Source organism: Phocoena phocoena, chromosome 20 (assembly GCF_963924675.1).
Source record: "Phocoena phocoena chromosome 20, mPhoPho1.1, whole genome shotgun sequence".
NCBI classification, from domain to species: domain Eukaryota; kingdom Metazoa; phylum Chordata; class Mammalia; order Artiodactyla; family Phocoenidae; genus Phocoena; species Phocoena phocoena.
This window is the reverse complement of record NC_089238.1, coordinates 4,166,494-4,190,617: the sequence shown is the minus strand read 5'-3', so window position 1 is coordinate 4,190,617 and position 24,124 is coordinate 4,166,494. Positions and strand designations below refer to the sequence as shown.

Sequence of the window (24,124 nt, the reverse complement as noted above, 5' to 3'; positions counted from 1 at the left end):
CAATTTACCGCTTTTCATTTCTACATGATGTTTCCATGTCCCGGTTAAGAAATCGTTGCCAATCTCAATATCCCAAAAATGTCTGATTCTTGAATATGTGCTGTTTTATCTTTCTCAGTTAGATCTAAAAACCATCTGGAAATTTATATGGGGATATGGTGTGGGGTAGGCGTCACTGGCTCAGCAGAACCCCCCCACCAAAAAAAAACCAAAAAACAGAAAAAACAAGTTCATCCTTTCTCCACTGAAATGCTGCATGCATTTCTCCATAGATCAGGTGGCTTTCTATGTGCGTATGTGTCTCTGAAATCTGTATTGTTTCATCCGTTGGTGTATCTGTCTTTGTGACAATACCGCCTTATCTGCCTCATTTCCCACCACAGTTCTGCTGTCACTCTGGATCCATCCACATTGGCCTTCCTGCTGTTTCATAAACACACGGGTGGTGGTGGTGGGAGGGGTCCATCTCCCTCAAGGCATCTGCTCTTTCCTTTTGTCTGGAATGTTCAGCCTTCCTTGGACTCTGGTTTCTCCTCATCCTTGAGCTCTCAGCTCAAATGTCACACCCTCCGAAGGCACTTCCACTCAGCCTGAAAGAGACCCCTCCATATCCTTTTATTTCCCTACGCAAAAAAAATCAAACTAGTGTGGGTGTTTGCTTACTCACTGTCTCCTTGAATGTGTGGGCAGAGCAGCGAGCATCTTTTAGGTCTTGTCCACTTGCTCTACCACTGCCTGGAAAGGAAGACAAACGCCCCTTTTCCACTTCCAGGCTGAATGTGCTTAACCCTCACCGTCCGCTAGAGGGCGACCTAACACGGATGCGCTCCGCCCCTCAACCCCGGCAGGGCCCAGCTCTGCAGACCATCTTGAGTTGTTTATGTGTGTTTTTGGCTGGCCAACGCCTTTTAACTACAGATTTAGAAAGAGAGACCGCAAGTGGTGAAAACTTGGGTTCAGCCCTAGATGACCTGAAACGACGTATTTTTACGGAAGCCTCCTGTGTTCTGAGGTCCCACAGGGCCTGCAGAGGTTACCTGGGCCAGGTGGCCGTCCTGGAGGTGACCCCAGCCTCCTAGGGTCACAGAACTCTGTGGTTCACAGAACTCTGACACCCCACGATAGGTATGGGATAAATCCCATGCCTGAGGGTCATGGACACGGGGTTAAATCAATCTTGGCCTTCAAGCCTTCAAACTGTGGATGTCTGATCCCCACTATTTTTATCTGTGAGAGCGAACTGCTACATTTGTGGTGGGCTTCCTCCAGTCTCCTAGAAGCTCAGTAGAAAAAGGCATCTGTATTCATTTGTCATCTTAAGGCTCCTTGCCTGGCAGATTATAAATAGCTCGTTAAAATGCATTCATCGTTATGTGGTTTGACTTGGTAATATACTTACCATGGTAGAGGATTCAGAATATACACCAAAAAGGGTAGACAGTGTTCCAGTTGCCCAGTCCTCCTTTCCCTCTGCCCTGAACCCATTTCTTTTGTATCTTTCCAGAACCTCCCATGGCATGTTTTATATCATATTAATGTGTATTATATATTTATAATAATTACCATGTACTGACATGGAGCCATTGTTCTAAGTATTTTCCATGCCTCATATAATCTATATATAGATATAATTTTAAGTAAGTAATATGTTAATGTGTTTAAAATTTATACACACACAGGAAAAAGTTTCAGTTCCACACCTACACCCTACATCTCGGGTGGTTTTGTTTGTGCAAACACAATAAAATAGGAATACCTATTCTTATTTTTATATTTTCTCACACAGAAGGTTAAATCCTCATACATGGTTCTGTATCTTTGCCTTTTTTACTTAAGACTGTATCCTGGGAAATTCTCCATTTAGGTAAACTAGAGCTTCCTAATTCTTTTTTTTTTTTTTTTTTTTTAGATACGCATATTGTCACATTATCTGGAGGTACCATAGTTTATTTATCCAGTCCTTTATAGATGGAGACTTGATTTATTTCCATCTGATAAGTACATTTAGCAGGGGAGTTTTACAAATCAAATAGATTTCCTTCCTTCCTCATCCCCCCTCCCTCCCACCAAATGCAGCCTACGTCTTCAAAACAGAAGACTTCAGTCTATTTTGCTTAAGATATCACGATGAAAGTCACCATCTGTTAATCCAATCTGCATCAGGAGGAGAAAGAAAAAAATCGTCTCATGGGCGTGAAACCTCCTCTCAGGCCGCAGGGAGGGGAATTCCTGAGGGTCTCCTGCAGTGGTTCTGGTTTGCAAATGACAGGCCTTGCTTCCGGATCTAAGAAGCCAGGGAGGAATTTAACGGAAGGGCACTGAACTAAGAAAATCACAGAGTGCATGGATGGGAAGGCTGGAAATTGTAGGTTGGCAGGAAGCCAAGAATAGACAGCGGAGAGAATGTTCTGAAGTCCCACCCAGCCCACTGGTCACTCCCTCCACTCAACACTACAGCAGTGATTCCTTCGCCCCTTCAGCTGTGTTCTTAATTTCCAACGTCCTTGCCTCTTTCCTCCCAAATTCAAAGCCCCAGGAGGAAGCATTTGGTTGCCTACTCCATACCTTCCAGAGAGTGGGAAGTGCTCCCTTAGTTTTCCTAATAAATCAGACAATAGTGGGACTTCCCTGGAGGTCCAGTGGTTAAGACTCCGCTCTTCTGAGGCAGGGGGTGAGGGTTCGATCCCTGGTCTGGGAACTAAGATCCCACATGCCCCGCAGCCAAAAAAAAAAAAAAAAAATCAGACAACAACCCCCACCAGCGTGCTTACAGTGGGGAATTAGCCCCCTGCAAATAAGCTGAGGGTTTAAATGCTGGAAAGTCCCCAAAACACCAGACCTGGACTATAGTGTTTATATATGCTGTAGTCTGCAGAGGGCACATTCTGACAAGTAGCAGCTATAAAATTTATTCCAAATATATATATATATATATTTTTTTTTTTGCGGTACGCGGGCCTCCCACTGTCGTGGCCTCTCCCGTTGCGGATCACAGGCTCCGGACGCGCAGGCTCAGCGGCCATGGCTCACGGGCCCAGCCGCTCCGCGGCATGTGGGATCTTCCCGGACCGGGGCACAAACCCGTGTCCCCTGCATCGGCAGGCGGGCTCTCAACCACTGCGCCACCAGGGAAGCCCCCCAGTTTTTTTTTTAAATTAAATTTTGTCAAATACTCTTCTGGCACATATGGGATAGTCACATGATTTTTTTTCTACTTGGCTCTGTTCATAGCATAAATCTCATTAAAGATGTCCGAATATTAGCCATCCTCCCATTCCTAAAATAAACCCCACTTAGTCACAAAGTATTATTTTTTAAAATACTGCTGGAATCTGTATGCTAGTACAGGCTGGCACACTCTGAAAAACTGAGGGTTCCATTCTGAGCAAAAGGAATTAACACATTTTAATCCAATATGATGACCTCCTTGAGTGCTTGAAATGTGGCCAGTGGGACTAAGGAACTGAATTTTATTTATTTATTTTTAAAATAAATTTATTTTTATTTTTTTAACAAATTTTTAAATTTTTATTTATTTTTGGCTGCGTTGGGTCTTCGTTGCTGTGCGCAGGCTTTCTCTAGTAGCGGCGAGCGGGGGCTACTGTTTGTTGTGGTGCACGGGCTTCTCAGTGCGGTGGCTTCTCTTGTTGCGAAGCACGGCCTCTAGGTGCACGGGTTTCAGTAGTTGCGGCACGTGGGCTCAATAGTTGTGGCTCGTGGGTACTAGAGCGCAGCCTCAGTAGTTGTGGCGCACGGGCTTGGCTGCTCACGGGATGTGGGATCTTCCCAGACCAGGGCTCGAACCTGTGTCCCCTGCATTGGCAGGTGGATTCTTAACCACTGCGCCACCAGGGACGTCCTGGAACTGAATTTTAAATTTTATTTAAGTTTAACTAATTTGTCTAAAAGTGAATATTCGGTTAATTAGTACCTTTTAAGTATGTTTGGACAACTTGGCCATGTGAATTAACCTTTTCAACTGTACATTTTATGAATTTTACGAACAGATGCCACATTTCCCTTGAAACCTTAGCATCCGAATTGGGATGTACTCTAAGTACAAAATACCAGGACTTCCCTGGTGGTCCAGTGGTTGAGATTCCGAGCTTCCACTGCAGGGGTCACAGGAAACTAAGATCCCACATGCTCGGCGTGGCCAAAAAAAAAAAAAATGCGCAAAATACCCACTGAATTTTAAAGAGAGTACAGGCTACCACCATCATCATGACCAACAAGTAGGTCTCATCGAGAAATTTTTTCCAAAAAAATCATGTAACACATATCAACAATTTGGGTTAAATATAATATGTGATTAAAGTTTACTTCGCCTGTCTCTTTATATTTTTAAATGTGGCTACTAGAAATGTGGACAGCGCTGCCCTAAGGGACACAGAAATCCATTCATCCTTTTGGTGCTTGGTGGTCTAAGAACCAGAGACACCCGATCAGCGGAAGAGGGTTGCTTAGATACGGAAGATTCTAGAGATGTGCTTCTGAGGATGGGTTTTTTGAGGCACAGGGAACATAAGGAACTGAATCACTCTGAGGATTCCTTTTGTTCAGTCCAGCAAGCGTGGACCTGGCAAAAGTCCATCCCAGTGGTATTTGGATAATTCCATTAACCATTCTCAAACATTCTAAAAATAAATTTAAAAAGAGGTTCAGGGTATTAACAATCTCCTGTTTTCCTCTCCCTTTCCATTCTGATCTTTCCAGTCTGTTCCAAGGCTCTATCTGTCTAGCGTTGTGCCAGTACCAAGTCATTCAATTACTTGGCTTCATAAATAAGTCTTTTTTTTTTTTTTTTTTGGCTGCATTGGGTCTTCGTTGCTGCTCGCAGGCTTTCTCTAGGTGCAGCAAGCGGGGCCTACTCTTCCTTGTGGTGCGCGAGCTTATTGCAGTGGCTTCTCTTGCTGCGGAGCATGGGCTCTAGGTACGGGGGCTTCAGTAGTTGTGGCATGGGGGCTCAGTAGTTGTGACTTGCGGGCTCTAGAGCGCGGCTCAGTAGTTGTGGCGCAGGGGTTTAGTTGCTCTGCGGCGTGTGGGATCTTCCCAGACCAGGGCTCGAACCCGTGTCCCCTGCATGGCAGACAAATTCTTAATCACTGCGCCACCAGGGAAGTCCCCATGAGTAAGTCTTGAAACCAAGTAGCATAAGTCTTTCAGCTTCCTTATTCTTCTTCGAGATTGGCCAGGCTCCTCTTTCTTTTAACTTTTGTGTTAAAAAACACATAACATAAAATTCACCATTTTAACCATTTTTGAGCATACACTTCAGTGGCATTAAGTACATTCGCACGGTGGTGCAACCATCCCCACTATACACGTCCAGAACTTTTTCATCATCACAGACTAAAACTCTGGATCTCTTAAATACTAACTCCCATTCCCCCTGCCCCCAGCCCTGTGTAAATACTATTCTACTTTCTGTCTCTATGAATTTGACTACTCTAGGTAGCTCATGTAAGTGGAATCCTACAATATTTATCCTTATGCGTCTGGCTTATTTTACTAAGCATAAGGTTTTCAAGGTTCATCCATGCTGCAGCATGTATCAGAATTTCATCCCTTTGGGGAAATGTATTACCCAGCAACATGTGACTAAAAAGAGATGTATAGAAGTTGATGAATTTGAAAGAAAATATAGGGGACTTCACCGATGGTCCAGTGGTTAAGACTCTGTGCTTGCAATGCAGGGGGCAGGGGTTCGATCCCTGGTTGGGGAACTAAGATCCTGCATGCCACGTAGCATGGCCAAAAAAAAAAAAAAGAGAGAGAGAGAGAATATAGGAGGTGATGGGACTTGGTGATAGACTGGATGTGGGAGGGTATGAGAAATGACAGTATCAATGGCAAGTCTTAGAATTCTGGCTTATGCAACAGGATGGCAGGTAGTGACATTTACTGGTGATACACACAGTGCACTGGAGGAAAGATCCCCTGTTAACTTTGGATGTATGAGTTTGGACCTTTGTGACATCCAAGTGGAGACTCGGTAAGCACCGGGATATGCATGTCTGGAGGTCAGAGGAGTAATCTGAGTTGCTGTATATTCCTGTGAGTCATAGCAGAGGTTTCAGAGGTTACCAGTAGTTTCCCCCAGTTTCTTCCCTCTGTAATAGAAGATTTTTCTGGGCATCTGTTTCCCGAACTGAAGACTGTATTTCCTTTTTTTTTTTTAATTTTTATTTTATATTAGAGTATAGTTGATCAACAATGTTGTGTTAGTTTCAGGTGTACAACAGAGTAATTCAGTTATACATATACACGTATCTATTCTTTTTCAAATCTTTTCCCATTTAGGTTGTTACAGAACATTTACCAAAGTTCCCTGTGCTATACGGTAGGTCCTTGTTGGTTATTCATTTTAAATATAGCAGTGTTTAAAAAAAAAAAAAAAGACCGTATTTCCCAGTCTCCCTTACAGCTCTGTGTGGCCATGCAACTAAGTTCTGAACAGTAAGATACACAAGGAATATGTGTAGCTTCAGGATCACACACTTAAAAGGAAAGAAGCATGCCAGCCCCTTCCCCTGTCCTCTTCCTGTGGCGGCAACGACAACGTAGTGGTTTGATCTGGGTCATATGCTAGAGCCCACATGGAAGCCCTTGTCAAAGGTGACAACACAACAACAGAGAATGACTCCTTGAGACCATGGAGGTATCATATCAACCTTGGATTGCCAACTCTCGGATTGCTACAAGAAAGAAAAATATACCATTACCTTTTCTAGACCTGCATTGTCCAATATGGTAGCCATGAGCCATGTGTGGCCATTGAGCATTTGAAATGCAGCTGGTATCACACACTGAAATGATAATATTTTGATAGATTGGATTAAAATAAGGTACGTTGTTAAAACTAACTCAGTTGTGTTACTTCTTTTTAATGTGGCTACTAGAAAATTTTACATTACTCGTGTGGCTCACATTATTTTTCTATTGGTCAGCGCTGGTTTAGACCATTGATATTTTGCCTTTGTTATAGCAGCTGAATGAGCATCTTCTCTACTACATGGGTCATTTACTCATCAGGGCTCCCTGAAGCCAGGGGTGTATGGAATCCCCTAGCGAGAGTATGTCGTGAGAAGTGTAGAAGTCCGGGAAAGAGTCTTGAGGAGCTCTAGTATTTAAAGGAACATGAGCTTGGGGGCTTCCCTGGTGGTGCAGTGGTTGAGAGTCCGCCTGCCGATGCAGGGGACACGGGTTCGTGCCCACATGCCGCGGAGCGGCTGGGCCCGTGAGCCACGGCCGCTGAGCCTGCGCGTCCGGAGCCTGTGCTCCGCGGCGGGAGAGGCCACAACAGTGAGAGGCCCACGTACCTAGAGAAAAAAAAAAAAAGGAACATGAGCTTGTAAAGGAAGCCCAAAGAAGCAAAAGGAAAGCCAGGAGGCAAGTCAATCCTATTGTCCTCTACAATCCTAGAGGACAGTTTCAAGTTAGAAGGAGGGACTAACAGCATCAGTTACTTGCAAGGTCAAAAGGTTAAGAACTAAAAAAGAGGGACTTCCCTGGTGGTCCAGTGGTTAAGAATCTTCCTTCCAATATATATTATATATATATAAGGTACACACACACACACACACACACACACAATGGAATACTACTCAGCCATAAAAAAGAAGGAAAATTTGCCATTTGCAAAAACGTGGATGGACTTGGAGGGCATTATACTAAGTGAAATAGGTCAGACAGGGAAAGACAAATACTGTATGATATCACTTATATGCGGAATGTAAAAAATACAACAAGCTAGTTAATATAGCAACAACAACAAAAAAGAAACAGACTCAGATATAGAGAACAAACTAGTGGTTACCAGTGGGGAGTGCGGCGGGGGGGGCGGTATAGGGGTAGGAGATTAAGAGGTACAAGCTGTTATGTATAAAATAAGCTACAAGAACATATTGCACAGCACAGGGAATATAGCCAATATTCTATAATAACTATAAACGGAGTATAACCTTTAAAAATTATGAATCACCATATTGTACACCTGTAACTTATAGAATATTGTATATCAACTATACTACAATTTTAAAAAAGGAAAAAAATGCAAAAAAATAAAGACAAGAAGAAGGATTAGCATAAAAACGTCACTATTGTTCAAGAGCAGCCCTGGAAATATAGTCACATTTGGGCTTCAGTATAAGGAAGTTGAGGGGCTTACCAGTCAACGGCTTCTGTTACCTCTCTAAATAAAGAAGTAGGTCATAGGCTGAGAATGGGGGCTGAGGGCAGAGGTCGAAGAACATAAAAATTGTGTGCTTGTCCCTATGGGAATGAGAATGAGTTTACCAGATGATTGCAGTGAGATTGTGGGCAGTACTGAGGACGCATTTGAGTTTGGTCACCCTGTCTCTATGCCTTGTAATATGAGTTTCTCCAGCAATGCTTAATCGCTTAAGGGCAAGCACAGGAGGAAAAACAAAAGAAAACAAAAAACCCCTGATAGATGTGCTTTTTCTTTTTTAAATTTTTTCTTTTTAAATTTATTTATTTATTTATTTATTTTTTGCGGTATGCAGGCCTCTCACTGCCGTGGCCTCTCCCATTGTGGAGCACAGGCTCCGGACGCGCAGGCTCAGCGGCCATGGCTCACGGGTCCAGCCGCTCCGCGGCATGTGGGATCTTCCCGGACCGGGGCACGAACCTGTGTCCCCCGCATCGGCAGGCGGACTCTCAACCACTGCGCCACCAGGGAAGCCCGAATTTTTTCTTTTTTTAAAATTTTTATTTTATATTGGAGTATAGTTGATTTACAATGTTGTGTTAGTTTCAGGTGTACAGCAAAGTGATTTAGTTATACATGTACATATATCTATTCTTTTTTCAGATTCTTTCCCCATATAGGTTACTACAGAATATTGAGTAGAGCTCCCTGTGCTATACAGTAGGTTCTTGTTGATGATCTATTTTATATATAGTAGTGTGTATATGTCAATCCCAAACTCCTAATTTATCCCTACCCCCTTTCCCATATGGTAACCATACGTTTGTTTTTGAAGTCTGTCAGTCTGTTTCTGTTTTGTAAATAAGTTAATTTGTGACCATTTTTAGACTCCACATATAAGTGATATCGTGTGATATTTGTCTTTATCTGTCTGCCTTACTTCGTTAGTACGATCACCTCTAGGTCCGTCCATGTTGCTGTAAATGGCATTATTTCATTCTTTTTCATGGCTAACAGTCCATTGTATATACGTACCACATCTTCTTTACCCATTCATCTGTCGATTGGACATTTAGGTTGTTTCCACTTCTTGGCTACTGTGAATAATGCTGCAATGAACATTCCAATGCATGTATCTTTTCAAATTATGGTTTTCTCCGGATGAATGCCCAGGAGTGGGATTGCTGGATCATGTGGTAGTTTTATTTAGTTTTTTTTTTTTTTTTCTTTTTTTTTCTATTTAGTTTTTTAAGGAACCTCCACACTGTTCTCCATAGTGGGTGTACAAATTTACATTCCAAACAACAGTGTAGGAAGGTTCCCTTCTCTCCACACCCGCTCCAGCATTTACTGTTTGTAGACTTTTTTTTGACGGCCATTCTGACCTGTGTGAGGTGATACCTCATCGTACTTTTGATTTGCATTTCTCTAATAATTAGCGATGTTGAGCAACTTTTCACATGCTTTTTGGCCATCTGTATGTCTTCTTTGGAGAAATGTCTATTTACATCATCTATAGATGGGCTCTTTCTTTTTTTCTTTTCAAAGACTGGGGTGATACAAAGACAGAGGGGCAGAGGAATGTTAGATATCCTAACATGAAAAGAGGGTCATTGAAATGATGGACCGTGGAATCATATCTGAAGAAAGAGGAAAGCAAAGAAAAGAGAGGGCTGATGGACTGGGGGTACCTATCAAGTTAAGAAAAGGTCGTAAGTGGCCATTGCTGAGAAAGTAAGATAGAAGGAGAAATGGTTGATGTCTGAGAGGCGTGGAGAACTGAGTGGATAGGTGACTGCTATGGTGTGGAGGGTAATGTTCACGTGGCAGGCCTTCTAAGTCAGTGCTTCCCAGCATTTTCACATCGTGGGGCAAATAAAAACATGATAATATTTTTTGTAGCTCATGGAGATGAACAGATGAGTCTGGCAACAGCCAGAGGCAACCAGGCCACTCTGAGGGCTGGGGGAAAACAATATGACCTGTTCATGGCATATCTGGTGGGATGCTCTCTATAGAATTTCAGGAAACCATGTGGAAAATGAGGGCAAGTGACCAGGAGGTCCATAGATAACAAAAAGATGTTATGGCCAGAGAACGGATTAGGGGGAGACATCCACTTCAATACAGGCAAGGAAAGAAAGAATACAGACAGTCCCCCGCTTATGATGGTTTGACGTACAATTGTTTGATCTTACAATGGTGCAAAAACGATTTGCGTACAGTAGAAACTGTACTTCAAGTTTTGAATTTTGATCTTTTCCCAGGCTAGAGATATGCTGTATGATATGGTTCCAGAATCACCAAATTCTCCTATAAAAGCAACTTGTGCTTTCAGTACCCCATAGATTCCGTTCTGGTCAATTGCACGGATGACATCATACTGATAAGACCTTGAAAGCAGGAAAGAGCAGATAGATACACTGTATGTATTAATAAAACACACACACAGGGCTTCCCTGGTGGCGCAGTGGTTGAGAGTCCGCCTGCCGATGGAGGCGACCCGGGTTCGTGCCCCGGTCTGGGAAGATCCCACATGCCGCGGAGCGGCTGCGCCCGTGAGCCGTGGCCGCTGGGCCTGCGCGTCCGGAGCCTGTGCTCCGCAACGGGGGAGACCACAACAGTGAGAGGCCCACGTACCGCAAAAAAAAAAAAAAAAAAAAAAAAAAAAATCAGTAAAAAAAAACAAAAACAAAAACACACACACACACATGCCAGAGCATGGGAGATAAACCCCATAAAAATTGGGAAGCCTATCACTCAGGGACATTCCTGAGAATCCAACAGTCTGAGGACAGTGGGAATATCCCCTCCAAATAAAGGAGTTATAACATGTTGAACCCTTTACCACTACCAAATGAGATAAAATCTCCATTACAGCAGATATTCCTTAGCCTGTTTTGTTCTCACATAGGAGACACTCATAAATATATTTGTTGATAAATGCATGAAATTTTCCACTGGACCCAGAGTAAGGAAAGATCTGTGTGTTACAATGACATAAGATCTGTACATTGGGGCTTCCCTGGTGGCGCAGTGGTTAAGAATCTGTCTGCCAATGCAGGGGACACGGGTTCAAGCCCAAGTCTGGGAAGATCCCACATGCTGCGGAGCAGCTAAGCCCCTGTGCCACAACTATTGAGCCTGCGCTCTAGAGCCCGTGAGCCACAACTACTGAGCCCATGTGCCACAGCTACTGAAGCCTGCGCGCCTAGAGCCCGTGCTCCACAAGAGAAGCCACCGCAATGAGAAGCCCACGCACTGCAATGAAGAGTAGCCCCCGCTCGCCGCAACTAGAGAAAGCCCGCATGCAGCAATGAAGACCCAATGCAGCCAAAAATAAATAAATTAAAAAAAAAAAAGATCTGTATATTTGGTTTTTGTCCTCAGTTCCCTGCACCAAGTTCCTAAAATGCTTGTAATTTCCTGAGCGATAGGGGTGGGAGGGTTGTCTTTTGTTATTCATAATAAGTCCCCTTCAACCCTACCTGAGTTTATACTAATGAGATGACTCTTGATAGGCCCCTAGTTAGCTCTGGATGGGGGTTGGTTGCACGAAGAACCAATCATGTGATTAGAGGATTGGAACTTTCAGCCCCACTCCCTGACCTGCAGAGAGGCTAGGGAGATTGAGCTTGTTCACTGATGGCCAGTGATTTAATCAACCATGCTTCCATAATGGAAATTCCATAAACAGCCTGAACAACGGGATTCAGAAGGCTTCCAGCTTGGTAACTGCATCGCGGTGCTGGGAGGCGGTGAGCCCGGAGAGGGCATGGGAGCTTTGCATCCCTCTCCCATACCTTGCTCTGTGTATCTCTTCTGTTTGGCTGTTCCCAAGTTGCATCCTTTATAATAAGTCAGTAGTACTAAGTAAAGGGCCTTCTTGAGTTCTGCGAGCCATTCTAGCAAATTATGGAACCCAAGGAGGGAGTCCTGGGAACCCCAGTTTTCTAGCCAGTTGAAAATGAAAATTTCGTTCATTTATCAACAAATATATTTATGAATGTCTCCTATGTGAGAACAAAACAGGCTAAGGAATATCTGCTGTAATGGAGATTTTATCTCACTTGGTAGTGGCAAAGGGTTCAACATGTAATAACTCCTTTATTTGGAGGGGATATTCCCACTGTCCTCAGAAGTATGGGAGGCCTGGGACTTGTGGCGGGAGTTTGAAGTGGGGGTGGCCTTGTGGGACTGAGCCCTTAACTTGTGGGGTCTGATGATAACTCCAAGTGGTTAGTATACCCAGATTCAGAATTGAACTGAGGACTTCCCTGGTGGCACAGTGGTTAAGAATCCGCCTGCTAATGCAGGGGACACGGGTTCGAGCCCTGGTCTGGGAAGATCCCACATGCTGCGGAGCAACTAAGCCCGTGTGCCACAACTACCCAGCGCACGCGCCTAGAGCCTGTGCTCCGTAATGAGAAGCCACCGCAATGAGTAGCCCCCCGCTCAGCAACGAACACCCAATGCAGCCAAAAATAAATAAATAAATTTATTAAAAAAAAAAAAAAAAAAGAATTGAATCATTGGACACTCATTTCGTGTCCAGAGTTAGAGAACTGGTGGTTGATGTGAAAACAAAAACAAAAACAAAACAAAAAACCCAACACACACACACATTTGGTGTCAGAAATGTTGGGAGCAAAAACCAGTTCATAATCTGTACCCAGGTAAACTCTTCCCTCAAAACCCTCCATTACAGAGAGTGCTATTAAGACTTAAGTAGATCAGATGACTTCTGTGGCTCTCCGTCAGCTTCTTCCCCAAGTCTCCCCAGTACCTGCTTAATGGGCTTTTGAACAAAGCAGCCATGGTGGGCTATGTATGGATTTGCTTCATCAAAGCTATGGAACTTTGTCACTGATGTCGGCCCACCTTGCTGGCAGCTGCAAGCAGCGCTGGGCCCCCAGTGTGGTACGGTTTCCTAGGGAGACCAGCCAAATACCTGGTCACCCGAGGAGCACATTGGACCCTTTCCATCATGGATTGGGCAATGACTTTTTCCTGCCTGGGTTGTAATTAACTCTGGGTTGTATTTGCTTTCCTTGCCTTCCTCACTCCTGCCAACGGCAGCATCTGTGTACACGTTCAATGATCCTATTCACCGTCATGTTAACACACACAATATTGCTTCTGATCAAGGAACCCAGTTTATTAGGAAGTTAGGGGGCGGGGCCGTGTACTTGATCACCCGAAAGCAGCTACTCTCAGAGAACAGAGGCACGTCCTGTTTGAGACTGGGTTTCAGTGCCAGGTTGGAGACAGCATCTTTGGGGTTGAGTTGCTCTCCTGCAGGACGGGTAAGCACTCTGAACCAGTGGCACATACATGATGCCAGATTACACAAGACCTGGGAACCCTACGGGGTCACAACCGATGACTCACTCTTTAAATGTTTGCTTCCTGTTCCTGCTACCCTGAACTCTGCTGGTTTGAAGTTTGAATGCCTTAAAGGGGGAACACTTCCACCGGAGAGCACAACTGCAGCAAACTGTGAGTAGTGATAGCCCCTTGACTATTTGGGGTATCTCAGGAGTGACACTTCAGGGTCAAGCAAAGAGAGTGATTGATTTGGGCAAGAAGGGGGGCCTGACCCCCCGGGGTGGGGGTCAAGGAGGTGTGTGAATAGAACCTGGGGTCGTCCCTGGAGAACCTCCAACGAATACCATGTCCTGACTCCTTCCACATCCTGATGCAGGGCTCATAGAGACCCCCCCTCCCCTAAGCAGGGCACATAATGACAGAGAGGGTCTGTGTCTACCGCCTTTGCAGGGCACGAAAGTGGGCATACAGGCTCCACACCCCTCCCACCCCAACCATACCCCCCCAACTTCTGCAGAGCACACAGCGTCCAGGTGCCCCCCCCCAGCCCCTCCCACCTCCGTAGGGCACGCAGCCGGGTACACAGAGCTCCCGCATCCCTTCGGACCCCTCCCTTCGCGACGCGCGAGTCTTCCACCCTAGGACTCGGCCTCAAAGCCTTCTCAGTAGTCGGCCTGGAAGACACCCAGCAGTAGCAACGCGGGCAGCTGCCGGTCGCCGAGCCTCCGCGGCCGCCACGAGGCCCCGCCCAGCGGCAGCCTAGAGCAAGGCCGCGCCGGGGACGACTGCAGAGCGCGGTGAGTGAGCCCTGCCAGCAGGGAGGGACCCGGGCGTCCCGGTCCCCGCCCCACCCCAGCCCCGGGCAGTGCCTCCCCACCTTCAGCTCCCGCTTGCTTCTTGGCTCGTCAATCCGTCTCAGGGCCCCAGAGCCGCCCCTAAAAAAGGACCCCCGTACTCTGGGGCCCGGGCAGACCAGCCCCTTGGGCCCTCCCCTCTTGCAGGAACCAGGAATCTGGCACCTCCAGCCCCCAGTCTCGTCCTCATTAAGCTTCTGAGCCCCTCCCTCTTTCCAGGAGCCAGGATTGCAAGCCAAAAATATCTCTCCCTTACAGACCCAAGAGGCCTGGCTAGCAAACACATCTGCTCCGAAAACCCAGGAGCCTGAGCCGCAATTGCTCTTTTGAGCCAAGATTCTGGGCCCGCGGCCTCGGAGTCCATGCCCCCAACTCCTATGGCCTCGATCTCAGAAGTCCTGCTACCAACAACCTCCCTCCCCTGCCCCCATCGACAGGGACATACGGGAGCTAGGGGTCTGGCCCATCAGTCCCTTACACCGCGAATCCCAGTGTAAATGAGTATGAGGAGACCCATTTTGCTCTCCCTCAAATTCCTTACTTACGGGAATCCAACCACTGTTCTTTTGGGGACCCAGGAGTCGGGGACCTCAGCCCAGAAACCCCCTAAAGCCTAGGGATCGGCACACCCTCAACTCTTTCCTATTTCAGGGACCCAGGAGACACAGACCCTAGCAAACAGAGCCCATTAAATTGAGAGGCCCAGTCCCCCAACCCACCGCGACCTAGAAGTCCAAAATTTCGTCCATCCTGGAAGAGCAGGGCCAGAGCAGAGGAGGAGGGAGGGGCCAGGAAGGGAGAGGGAGAACGGATTGAGGTGAGACTGGGGTGGGGAACCTGAGCTGGGGGGCTCTGTCCTAAACAAAGTCTAAATAGACGGGTTGCCACGGCAACGGCCTTCCCCGGGCCCGCTCTGGAGACCTCCAGTGCTGTGTCGAGGAGGGCACCCCCAGGAGCATCCACTCCGCCAGCTGTTGTGTCTTCCTGTTTTGTCACCACGGAAACGGTGACCTCAGCCCTCCACCCCTACCGCTGGCGGGGCGGGAGAGCTGCTGTGTATTTATCTCTGGGGATGTGGTCTTATCTTGGCCCCGCCCTCGGGGCGGGACTGGGATAGCCCTGGCAGGGGGTGTCCCTCACTCGGCTCCAGCCCAGAGCTCCGGCCCCGCCCCCAGCCCTGCCCGCGCTCACTCCCCGGCCCTCCAACCGCACCCAGACCGCAGACCCTCCTAGTCTGCAGCTGTCGCTTCTGCACCAGCCGCAGCCGCCACAGCCCCGTAAGGTGAGGCTGAGGGATCCCCCGAGAGTGGGAGCAGCGTCCAGGATTCTTGGGTGCAGAGGGATTCCAAATGTCTTCAGTCCCTAGAAAGATGGGCTGGGTCAGGACTCGGGTTCTGGAGAGGAGAGGGCTGGGGACATGAACTCATACGGGTCATACATCTGAAAAAGGAGGGGGAGTGGGGCCTGGACCCCTGGGTCTGAGGGAGGAGGGGCCGGGGGTCTGGACTCCTTGGTCTGAGTGGGGAGGGGCCGGGGGCCTGGATCCCTGGGTCTGATGGAGGAGGGGGCTGGGGGCCCGGACTCCTGGGTCTGATGGAGGAGGGGCTGGGGGCCTGGAGAAGCTTGGAATTGGGAGTCCTGGGTTTGAGAAAGGGAGTGGCTGGGGTTCAGAATTACTGACCTCCTCCCCATCCAGGGGGTAGAATCCGAACTTTAGACTCAAAAGGCCAGAGATGGAGCTTCAGCACCCGTGGTCCCAAAGTGAAGATGGAGCTGGGCCCCTTGGTGCTGAGAGCACAGGGCGCGCTTCTGAGTTTGCGGAGTGATGGGGTGTGGTGTCTGGCGAGGAGGTGGGGAGAGGACTGGGCGTGGCAGCGAAATCCTCAGCTTCTCCACGAAGCCAAAGGGTGTTTTCCTCTCCCTCCTCGGGTCTCTGGCAGTTCTTTCCTGAGCTCTGACCTCAGGCGACGGCTGGGGGCTCTGAGAGTGGAGACGGACCCCTCCTCTCCGGGTGGTCCGTGCGCTAACTTACCTTCCAGGGGAGACTTAACTGACTGTGGCCCGCCCTCTGCCTCCTGGGCCTGTCCCAACTTCCTCCTAACGGGTCGGGGGAAGCGGCAGGTGGCCCGGGAGGTCGAGCTGTAGCTGGGAGACCAGCCTTACGGGAGGTGCTGGGAGGTGTGGCCACTCTCTCTGGACTGGATTCCAACGCTGTGCACAGTTTCCCGCCGCGGTGCGGGAGGCGTCCGCAAGGCGAACCCAGGGGTCCGGGTACATAGCCACTCCTCTCTTAGAGACGCTCTTGGGGGCGAGGTCCAGGCTCCCGGCCCACCTTATGGGGACCCAGAACTCACATTTTGAAGAACCCAGAAATTCGAACGTGCAGGCTTCTCCTCCTGCGACCCGGCGCCCGGGCTCTGCCCCCCTTCCCCCGCCGGAATCCGCGAGCAGGGCGGGGGTCCCAGCACCGCCTCCCGGCCCCCGCCACATTCCAAATGGCTGGGCTGACTTGAATCCCTTATAAGGACGGAGACGCGGCGCCGCCCGGGCCGCCCGCCCCCTCAGCCACCGCCCAGGGCCCTCCGGCCGCCGGCCCCGCGGCTTTCCTGGCGGGGGCAGGGTTACGATCATACACGCCCACGCCGGCCCGCGGGGCGTGCACTTTGGCTAGGTTCCCTCCACTCCCGTCCTCGCTCTTTGCGGAAAGAGGAGGAAAGAAGGGGCGGGGCTTCCCCGGGGTCACCATCCCCGACCTCTTAGGGGCTCCGGGCCAAATCCCCGCCCTGGCTGGGAGGCGCGCCCAGGGTCTGCGGAGCCTCACCGCGCGTTCTGGGTGAGCCCCGGGCAGTAGGCCGGCTGGTCGCCTGGGTCCCGGGAGGGTGGAGCCGGGTCTGAGCGGACGCTGACGTTGTTTCTCCCTCCTGTCCCCTGACTAGCCTTTTCCAGGTGTCTGACTTAATCCGCCTCCAGAGCCGGATCTTTCTCTGGTGGGATCTTCAGCAAAGACCGCTGGTGAGTGGGCTGGGGGCTCTGACTCTTGGGTCTGAGGAGGGAGAGGTTCTGATGTCTGGACTCCTGGGTCTGAGGGAGACGGACCTGAGTCCGGAGCTGCTCTGTCAGAGGAAGGAGCGGGCTGAGGGCCCTGAACTTGGGTTCTGAGATAAGAGTTGGGGAGTGCAGTGCTCCTGGGTCTTAAGGAGGAGGGGCTGGGGACTTGGACTCCTGGATCCTGAGACCTGGGACCTTGCGTTCCAAAGAGAGGGGCCCAGACACCTGTGTATATGAGGAAGAAGTATGTTCGGCAGCTGTGGCCTCCTGTGTCCCCAGGAAGCTATTGTACAGGGACAGCTGGGCTAAAGGCTGTGACACTGCCCTCCTGACACTGGAAGGAGGATGTCGCATTGTCTCGGGGCTGAGAGAGGCCTTCTGAGATTTTTAGAGGTGGCAACCAAGAGATTAGCTATTTTAGGGCCTGAGGGAGGACCTGGACACCGGGTCAGGAATTGAGGCCAGGCCTTCATTCCCGAGGGTCTTTAGGACAAGGACATCAAAGTCAAAGGTTCTAAAGGGATAGAAGAAAGAAGCTGATTTCCCTGAGTCTGGTGTGCTCATGGCTGAGGGCCCAGAGCCCTGGGGTCTGAAGCTGTATTTCTGAATGAGGGAGAACTAGAGATTTCAGTGGCACTGGGCCAGCTGAGAGAATCTGAGGAGCTGAGTTTCCCAGAAGTTGGGGAACTAGGGGGCTGGACCTCATGTTGGGGAAGGGGGAGAGGCTTTCCTTTGGGTTGGAGTACTCCAGACCGAAATCCATTTGGCCATAGCAGGGGTGCTGCCGAGATTGGTAAGACCCAGTTCTAGAAGGGAGAGAGGGCTCTTGTCTTCCAGGAGCTGGGGCCAGCCTCCTGCTTAGTGAGAGGAGACAGGCTGGAAGGATGGAAGGGAACTGATCAGATGTGGGTCCCTGAGAAGGTTTCCATGTAGAGGCTGGACTCCTGAATGTCTGGAGGCTGGAAATGTTTAGGACCCTTAGGTGAAAGAGAGGCTGGGCTGCAGCGTCCTGGGTACCCAAAGGGAGGAAGTGCAGAGATGGAGTTTCTGAGAGGTCACAGAAGACAGGGCCTCTTCCTGTGCTGCTGCTGCTTTTTTTTTTTTTTTTTAAATATTTATTTACTTATTTGGCTGCGCTATGTTTTAGTTGCGGCACGCGGGATCTTTTAGTTGTGTCACGCGGGCTCTAGTTCCCTGACCAGGGATCAAACCTGGGCCCCCTGCATTGGAAGCTCTGAGTCTTAACCACTGGACTGCCAGGGAAGTCCCTAGAGCAGAATCTTGAGTGGCTGGGTTGCTGAGTCCCTGAGGGACAGAGGGCAGCTTTGTGTGTTTGGAGTGGGAAGAAAGATACGTGGTTTTACAGGAGTTGGCTTTTGGGGAGAGGAAAGGAGGGTCCTGGGAAGGAAAGAGATAGGGGACTACACTCCTGGGCTCTGACATGAGGCTGGAGGGAGGAGGAGGCTAGCACCGGGCGACCACCTCATCCCTGGAGGGCTGGGACTGGCCCAGTATGAAAACTCACATCCTGGGTACGCCTCAGCTAGAGTCGAGATTACGCTGTACACACGCCCCCTCACTCCAGGGAGGCAAGTGCTGGGGGCCTGGATCTTCCAGTTTGGAACCTTCTTAGGACACGTTCTTTCCCCTCCACCCAGCCATGCCGGTGACGGTGACCCGCACCACCATCACGACCACGTCGTCCTCGGGCCTGGGCTTCCCGACCACCGTGGGGTCCCCTCGGGCACTGACCCAGCCCCTGGGCCTCCTCCGCCTGCTGCAGCTGATCTCCACCTGCGTGGCCTTCTCGCTGGTGGCCAGTGTGGGCGCTTGGACGGGCGCCATGGGTAACTGGTCCATGTTTACCTGGTGCTTCTGCTTCGCCGTGACCCTGATCATCCTCATCGTTGAGTTAGGCGGGCTCCAGGCCCGCTTCCCCCTGTCCTGGCGCAACTTTCCCATCACCTACGCCTGCTACGCCGCCCTCTTCTGCCTCTCGGCCTCCATCATCTACCCTACCACGTACGTCCAGTTCATGTCTCACGGCCGCTCCCGGGACCACGCCATTGCCGCCACCACCTTCTCCTGCATCGCTTGCGTGGCTTATGCCACCGAAGTGGCCTGGACCCGGGCACGGCCCGGCGAGATCACTGGCTACATGGCCACCGTGCCAGGCCTGCTCAAGGTGCTGGAGACCTTCGTGGCCTGCGTCATCTTCGCCTTCATCAGTAACCCCTACCTGTACCAGCACCAGCCGGCCCTCGAGTGGTGCGTGGCCGTGTACTCCATCTGCTTCATCCTGGCGGCCGTGGCCATCCTGCTGAACCTGGGCGACTGCACCAACATGCTGCCCGTCCCCTTCCCCAGTTTCCTGTCCGGGCTGGCCCTGCTCTCCGTCCTCTTCTACGCCACGGCTCTGGTCATCTGGCCACTCTACCAGTTCGACGAGAAGTACCACGGCCAGCCCTGGCGGTCCATGGATGTGAGCTGCAGCAGGAGCCACGCCTACTACGTGTGCTCCTGGGACCGCCGACTGGCTGTGGCCATCTTGACAGCCATTAACCTGCTGGCTTATGTGGCCGACCTGGTGTACTCGGCCCACCTGGTTTTTGTCAGGGTCTGAGGCTCTGCCCTGGAGGGGCTACCGATTCCCTCTTCTCAGTGGAGGTTCTTTACCAAGTTCTGAGGCCCTCTGAGGTCTTCTTCCCGGCTCCCCTCTCTCCTGCGTTTCTCATACCCTTCCCAGCTCACCCTCCTCTCTTTTCTGTTTCTTTCACTCCTTCTGCTCTGTCTCCCTTCTGTTCTGTTTGGTTACAACATCCTGTTTGGCTTCCTTCTCTTTCTGCTCTCTTCTTTTCTACACGTTCTGCTTTGGGGCTCTTTTCCGGTCGTCCTGTTTGTTTTCTCAACTGCCTGTTATCTGACCACCTCTTCCCACTTTCCTTCTGATCGATCAGGAGCCCTGAGACTTCGTCCTTCTCTGCCCCACAGCCCACTCCCACCTCCAAAGGTGCTGAGCCCTACATCACACACCCCTTTTGCAGCTGTTCATACCCTGGGCCTCCAGAGGGGCCTCATTGCCAAAGCATGCCTGCCCGCCCTGGCTGTGCCTTAGTTGGTGTGTACGTGTGTGTGTCTGGGGGGTGGGGGTGGGTAGCTAGGGATCGGGCTCCCTTTCTCCCAGTGGAGGCGGGGTGTACAGTCTACCTCCCCTTTAAGTGAAAAGAAAGAAAAAAACTCTGGAGGTCAATAATTTCCAGTGGGCGGGAGGCTTAAAGCATAGACCCTCGGTCCCTATATCCCCCCTGGTGCTCAGCCTCGCCTGAGATCGGCTCCAGAATTTTTGCCAGGCTTACTAAAAACCCACTGCCTAGAGGCCATCTTAAAGGAAGCAAGGGGTGTATGACTTCCATCCCAACTACTCCCTGGAGTATCAAAACACTGGCAAAAAAACTGCATTGTCTTGAAGACAACTGTCTGAAGCCTTTGTAAGGGCCAGTGATGTGGCCCTCCAGCCTCAGTGTCAAAAACTGCATCTCCTGCCTTTGCAGGGAGGAGAAGAAAATGGCCACTGCCAGCCTTAAAGGTGATGTTAGCCTGTTGTTTTTTTTTCTGGTCAGGAGAGCAACAATCACTGGGTGGCCCTTTTCTTAAAAGGGAAGTTTCTTTTGAAAACAATTTTGGGGGTGGGTGGGACTTGGTACTGTGCCATAGTCAAAGGAATTGCATTGCTTGAGTGTGTGGTGTACACACACGTGTGTTTGTGCGTGCTAGTTGCTTTCTGCTGCTGCTTCCTGCTTCTCTGGGACTCACATGCGTACCATGATCTATATAAATGTATAAATATATATTTTATTTTTTTTAAATTCCCTGGAGCTTCTGGTTCCCATCAGCCCCTGCTGTCAGTCATAGAGGGAAGCCTTGTCCCTTCTCCCGCATCCATTATGTTCTTTTTTTTAAAACCCCAATATAAAGATAAAAGAATGACTTGTGCTTGCTTTATTAATGGGGAGGGCTCCAAGAGAGAGGGCAAGGCCGAGGTTGCTGGGTCTGGTAGGAGAACGGGGCTGGGGTCAAGACAGCTTTGGCCCCATCAGAAAAAAACTGAGTCTGGATCTCACACATTACTCTCTCTCAGATGAGGAGGGCTAGTTAGGATAGCAATGAACAAGACTTCTCCCTCCTTGGAGTCCCACGAGCACCTCAGAAATACCGTGCCCCATTCTGAGCGCAGCTAAACCAATGCTTTCAGGTTCCCAGTTCTCACGGCGAGAGCCCAGTCACCACTCCCTACCATCTGCCCTCTCAGTCATCAAACACTGTATACTTCCTCCTAAATCCTATTTATATCTCCCCTCCTCCAGGTTCCTTTCGTTTCACCTGAGCTACTGTCCCAGGCTCCTCCAGGAGCATCCTACCTCCAGCCCACCCTGGCCCCAAAGGGATGCTTTCCTTTTCCGACATTCAGATCTGATCCTGTCCCCCTCTGCTCAGATCCTTCCGTATCCCACTCCACATTGCCTATAGGTAATACCAAAGCCCCTCAGTCAAGGCCTTTGGGATCTGACGCTGCCTATATTCCCACTCTCAGCTCCATTTTACCCTTAGTTCTAAGCTCCCTGACACGTGGTCAATAAAACACTTCGATGAAGATCACATGAATCACTCCTGCCATGAATCTCTGTCCCATAGAAGGTCATCTTATCGGTTTCTCCAAGACAATCACAACTACATAAACACATGACTCGGAAAAATCAAGGATCGTGCAACCCACTTTCTGCGTCTACACCCGCAAAAGCAATTGGCAAGATATATTGCAAGGGAGGTAAGGGTCCCGCTGGAAGAGGGGGAAGGGCTAACTAGAGCAGGCGCACGTCTATTTTAGTGAGGAAAATCCTCCTTTCGATGTCTGCAGTGTCCATCCCAGAATTCTGACCCACACCAATCCCTACCTTGTCGAAGAGCGTCTCGCACCCCCACCCCTCCCCCATCCCACTCTTAAACGCCTTCTAGAAGGCACCAGACAGAACAGCTGTAGAACCTTGGGGTGATATGTTGGTGATGTGGGAAAGAACCCAAGCAGAACGAGAATAGAGCGCCGTGGGATTCCTAGGTCAATTTTCGGGGCCACCCCCGCCCCCTATCCTCTCTCCTGGGGTACGGCGGACGCCTGGAGGTGGCTGGAAAGCCAGTGGACCCCATGTTTTGGGGCTTAGGAGAGTACTCGGATTCTCTTATCTCCCCTTCGGCTTCCAGAAGCTGGACCCCGACCCCCAAAAGTCACAGAGAGGATGTAGCGGCCGGCCCGAGTCCCCAGGCTCCGCCTCAGCGGGCCACCCCGCTTCGCGGGGCATGCCGGGAGAGAAAGTTCTCGGTCGCGCTGCGAGAACAGCTGATCGGTAGGCCCAGACTACAAGTCCCAGAATACATTGCACCCCGCAGCCCCGGGCGGGCCGTGGTTGTCCTTGGCAACAGCGGGGGTCTACCTGTAGAGCCGGGACTAGGAAGCGCTCGGGAGCTGGGGGAGGGACGGAGCGCGACCAGAGAGAGGCAGAGACTCAGGTGGGGCGACGGAGGGGAGAGACAGGAGGAGACCTGACCGGGCCAACGTTTGGAGAGACCCTCCCAATCACCGGACAGAGATGCACAGAGTATTCCAGAGCCAGCGGGGGAAAGAGGGAGAGAGAGAACCCCAGAGACGAGAGCGATTCACAGAGCCAGAGAGATAAATAGAGTGGGTGAGGAAGGGACAAAGATAGAGTTGGGGAGGGGAGAAGGAGAGGGAGAGGGAGAGAGAGCAACTTAAACATTCCGAGAGAGACCCCCAGCGATAGAGAGATTGACAGAGCCAGAGAGTGGGTCGGAGAGAGCGACAGGCACAGAGAGATACAGAAGGAGGAAGAGGCGCGCACGAACGGAGAGCGAGATTCGTAGAGACACAGGAAGGGAGAGAGGCAGAGACAAAAGCATCTACAAAGACACGGACACGGGGAGGAGGGGAGAGAAATCGAGGGAAATAGAAGAGGACATAGAAAATGAGACAGGGAGAGAGACAGAGATTGACTCTCAGAGAGAAAGACACGGAGGGAGGGAGAGACAGAGATCCACAGAGCCAGAGAGACAAAGAGACAGGGAGAGGAAGAGATTCAGGGAGACAGAAATGCAAGAATTTATGAGATGGGGAGAGACAGAGGGAGACTGATTCACAGTGAGACAGACATGGAGTGAGAGAGACGCACACACCAGGACTCAGAGGGGGTCACAGGATGAGTGACAGACATAAATGGAGATACACAGCGAAGAAAACAGGAAAATAAAAACAGAAATTCTCAGAGATAAGGAAGGAACCCAGACAGAGAGAGCGCCAGGACTAGGGAAAGGAACAGGGAAACGGGCACTCCCAGAGGGAGACCTAGAAGTACAAATTCACAGAAGCCTAGAGAGAGAAATCAAGACTCGGGTGGCATCAGAAAAATTGAGACACCAAGCCTCCCTGCTCACCATTGGACCCCAGCGCTAATACAAAGTTTGTGCAATGAAACAGAGTGACACAATCAGACACAGAGATCGGAGAGGAGCTGCAGTGGCCTAACAGGATTCACCGAGGCACCCTAGTCGGGGAGGAAGACGGGGCCGGGCGACAGATTGGGGAGGGGGCAGGGCACGGCTCGGAGGAGGCCCCCTCCCTTCAGCCAGCCCCCGGCGTGGGTGTGCGCACGTG

At 50.1% G+C, this 24,124-nt stretch overlaps 2 protein-coding genes across 2 annotated transcripts in view; one reads left to right on the top strand and one right to left on the bottom strand.

Moving 5' to 3' along the window:
* The window catches only part of NLRP12 (NLR family pyrin domain containing 12), a 726,895-nt gene that overhangs the window by 68,465 nt on the left and 634,306 nt on the right, over positions 1 to 24,124 (bottom strand).
* Positions 19,064 to 20,026, top strand: MYADM (myeloid associated differentiation marker). The gene has a single exon (XM_065899658.1). It carries the CDS (start codon positions 19,064 to 19,066, stop codon positions 20,024 to 20,026), a length of 963 nt encoding a protein of 320 aa, XP_065755730.1.

Bases quoted from the DNA above. Each gene is read 5' to 3' on its own strand.
- MYADM (XM_065899658.1), top strand. From the start codon at position 19,064: ATGCCGGTGACGGTGACCCGCACCACCATCACGACCACGTCGTCCTCG.